Here is a 2,640-nt window from a genome sequence, read left to right on the forward strand (position 1 = left end):
CGGCCTGGAAAAGGCTTAGGAAGCCTTCCCTTGGACCCACCTTCGGACCACCAAAATTTAGCTGGGGGCCTAGTTTAAACTCGCCAGGGTCCAAGATCATGGTTCTAGCAAGTAAATCCCCTGCCTCCAAGTCTTACTCTCACTAAAGGTCAACTTCCCCAGTGCAAGCTCAAGGTGGGTATTACTCTTGGTCTCAAGAACCCCTTCACTGGTCCCCACTCACTCTGGGAATAAAAGCTCCAGTTCCTCAACCCAGGGCACGCAGGGGGTCTACTTCCAATCTTCCTTTTCCCATCTTGCCTGTGCTAGTCTCCCTTTCAAAGCACTCCGTGTGCTATACAACCTCAACACATCGTGGACCTCCATGCTTTTGCCTATGCTGGTCCTCCTGTCAGAAATGCAGCCTTTCCTCCACCTCTTCTCCAAAGCCCTGCAAAATATTAAGATCGAACTCAAATGCCACCTCCCTCGTGGCCCTACCGAACCCACAGGGCGACAAGCTCTCCCTCGCCCGGCTCATCCACGTCTTTTTGCTTCTATGGCCAGCGCCCAGCAGCAGACATTAGCTCACTCCCCAGGCTAGGCCTCGCTGTGTTACTAAGCGCATGGGTCTTCTGAAATGGATTGGTGCAGGTGCTGAGGGAGACAGAAATTGGGGAGAAGTGTGTGCATAGAGAGGCCCGCAGAAAACTGCAGAAGGGCAGCAGAAAGCAGCGTAGAAGAGCACAGGACCTGGAACCTGACTGCCTGCGTTCAAATCCAGCTTTCCCTCTTCCTAGCTATGTGGCAAATGACTTCTCTGGGCCTCAGCCGTCTCATCTGAAAAGGAGAGGTCATTAGAATACCTACCTCCACGGGGCACTGCGAAGACTAAATGAGTGATCATATGTGAAGCTGAGAGCAGTGCCTGGTACACAGTAAGTGCTAAATAAGTGCTTACTGCTACTGTTATGAGCCAAGCCCCAACAGGGGCTCAGCGCTGGCAGAGGGCTGACAGTTGCTGGCACAGTCCCCAAACTGTAGCTACTTTTCTGGCACATTTCCCATATGCTACTTGCTTACGACCCTGTTGGGAGATAGGCAGGGCAGACAATTAGTCCCATTTCACAGATGAGGGACCGAGGCTCACTCAGGGAAAGCGCCGGTGAAGAAGCAGTAGGGCCAGAACCCGTCAGTTCTACCCAGACCTCCTTCCCCTCCACCAGGCAGCGGTGCACCTGTTGTGCAGGCCTCGCTTAGCGCCCAGCAGCCCCTCCATGCAGGAGGCCCCAGCCACCGTGCCTTCCTGCCGCTCCCCGTGCGTATCCACCCTCCAGACCAGGCGAGGCGCAGTACCCAGTGGTGTGTACACACTTGGAACACACACACACCATCCCCCCTACACACACACACACACACACACACACACAACCTACAGAAGGGCCCAGGCCCCAAAGGTGAGGAAAACCGGTTCTGAGGAATCTGCCTAGTGAGCAAATTCAGACCCTTCCACAGTCACAGGAGCTGCCCAGCGTGCGTCACAGACACAGAAGCAATGGAAAAGCAGAGATACCAGCAAGGGGGGCCGAGAGAGGGTGAGGCAGGAGGCGGAGGCTGAAAACTTCGTGTTTCTTTTTTCCATTTCAGTGACAAGAGTCACACCCGACCTTTACGTAAACATGACCAAGGAGCCACTCTGTCCAAGCTCAGTTTCCTTGCAGCCGCCAGGCCTCTCCTCCCAGTGACCCTGACACGCTGGGCAGGCCAGCGAGAGGCCAGCGCACAGACCCTGCACACAGACGAGCCGGGCCACCCGGACGTCACCCAGGCCTCCTGCCTGCTGCCCTTGCTCTGCCCCACATTTATCTCCCTGCTTCTTCCTCACACAGCCCCACAAGGCCACTCACACACACGAAAGGCAGGCACGCACACACGGCTGCGGCCGATCTCGAGGCTGAGGCCCACATGCCCTTGTCACGCCACCTCCCTCCCCACAAGTGTTTTCTGAGCAGCTCGCCTCCCAGCCCAACAGCAGGGACAGGCTCCCCACAAACAATGTCACGAAAGACTCCCTCAGCGCACACACAACCTTCCCCTCGCTGGGCTGCCCACGGTCCCGTCCACACGACCTGCACATTCCACCCAGAGCCCCTCACACCAGTGCCGGCTGCTCCACAAGTACCGGAGACACACCCTAGGGTTTCTCAAGTCCCTCACGATGGGTGGTACCTGAGTTCTAGACGTGCGCCACCTCCCCAAGCAACTCGCTCATCGCACACACAGGAACCCATCCAGCGGGGCGTCCTCACCGAGCAGCACAGAAACGGACCACACCTCAGCGGCGCAGACACGGGGCCCAGAAGTGACACCTTCCAACTCAAAGGTAAACAACCGCCCCTCCAAACAGGCGCAGACGCCTGCGCTCGGCCGCCCAGAGCACCGACACCAGCGAGCCGTGCGGAAAACAACAGTTCATAAATAGTTCATCTGTGCAGGAGGCAGAAGAAAACACTTGCTGCTATAAACCTGCCGAACACCCCACATCCAGCAAACTCTGCAGGTACCGGATCCTGCCTGGAACGGGGACCTGTCCCCCCAAGCCGCGGGGCCACCTGCTGTAATGCTGCCCCACAACCCGGGGCAACCCCACCACCTGGCTTC

At 57.3% G+C, this 2,640-nt stretch overlaps 1 protein-coding gene across 1 annotated transcript in view; it reads right to left on the reverse strand.

The window, feature by feature from the left end:
• The window catches only part of ZBTB4 (zinc finger and BTB domain containing 4), a 15,019-nt gene extending 12,532 nt beyond the window's left edge, over positions 1-2,487 (reverse strand). Inside the window, 1 exon segment of the mRNA XM_006105497.3 lies at positions 2,209-2,487. Coding sequence (XP_006105559.2) covers positions 2,209-2,270 — 62 coding nt within the window. The 5' untranslated portion in view covers positions 2,271-2,487.
• Positions 2,488-2,640: the final 153 nt, after the last annotated feature.

Source organism: Myotis lucifugus, unplaced genomic scaffold (genome assembly GCF_000147115.1).
Source record: "Myotis lucifugus unplaced genomic scaffold, Myoluc2.0 scaffold_690, whole genome shotgun sequence".
NCBI classification, from domain to species: domain Eukaryota; kingdom Metazoa; phylum Chordata; class Mammalia; order Chiroptera; family Vespertilionidae; genus Myotis; species Myotis lucifugus.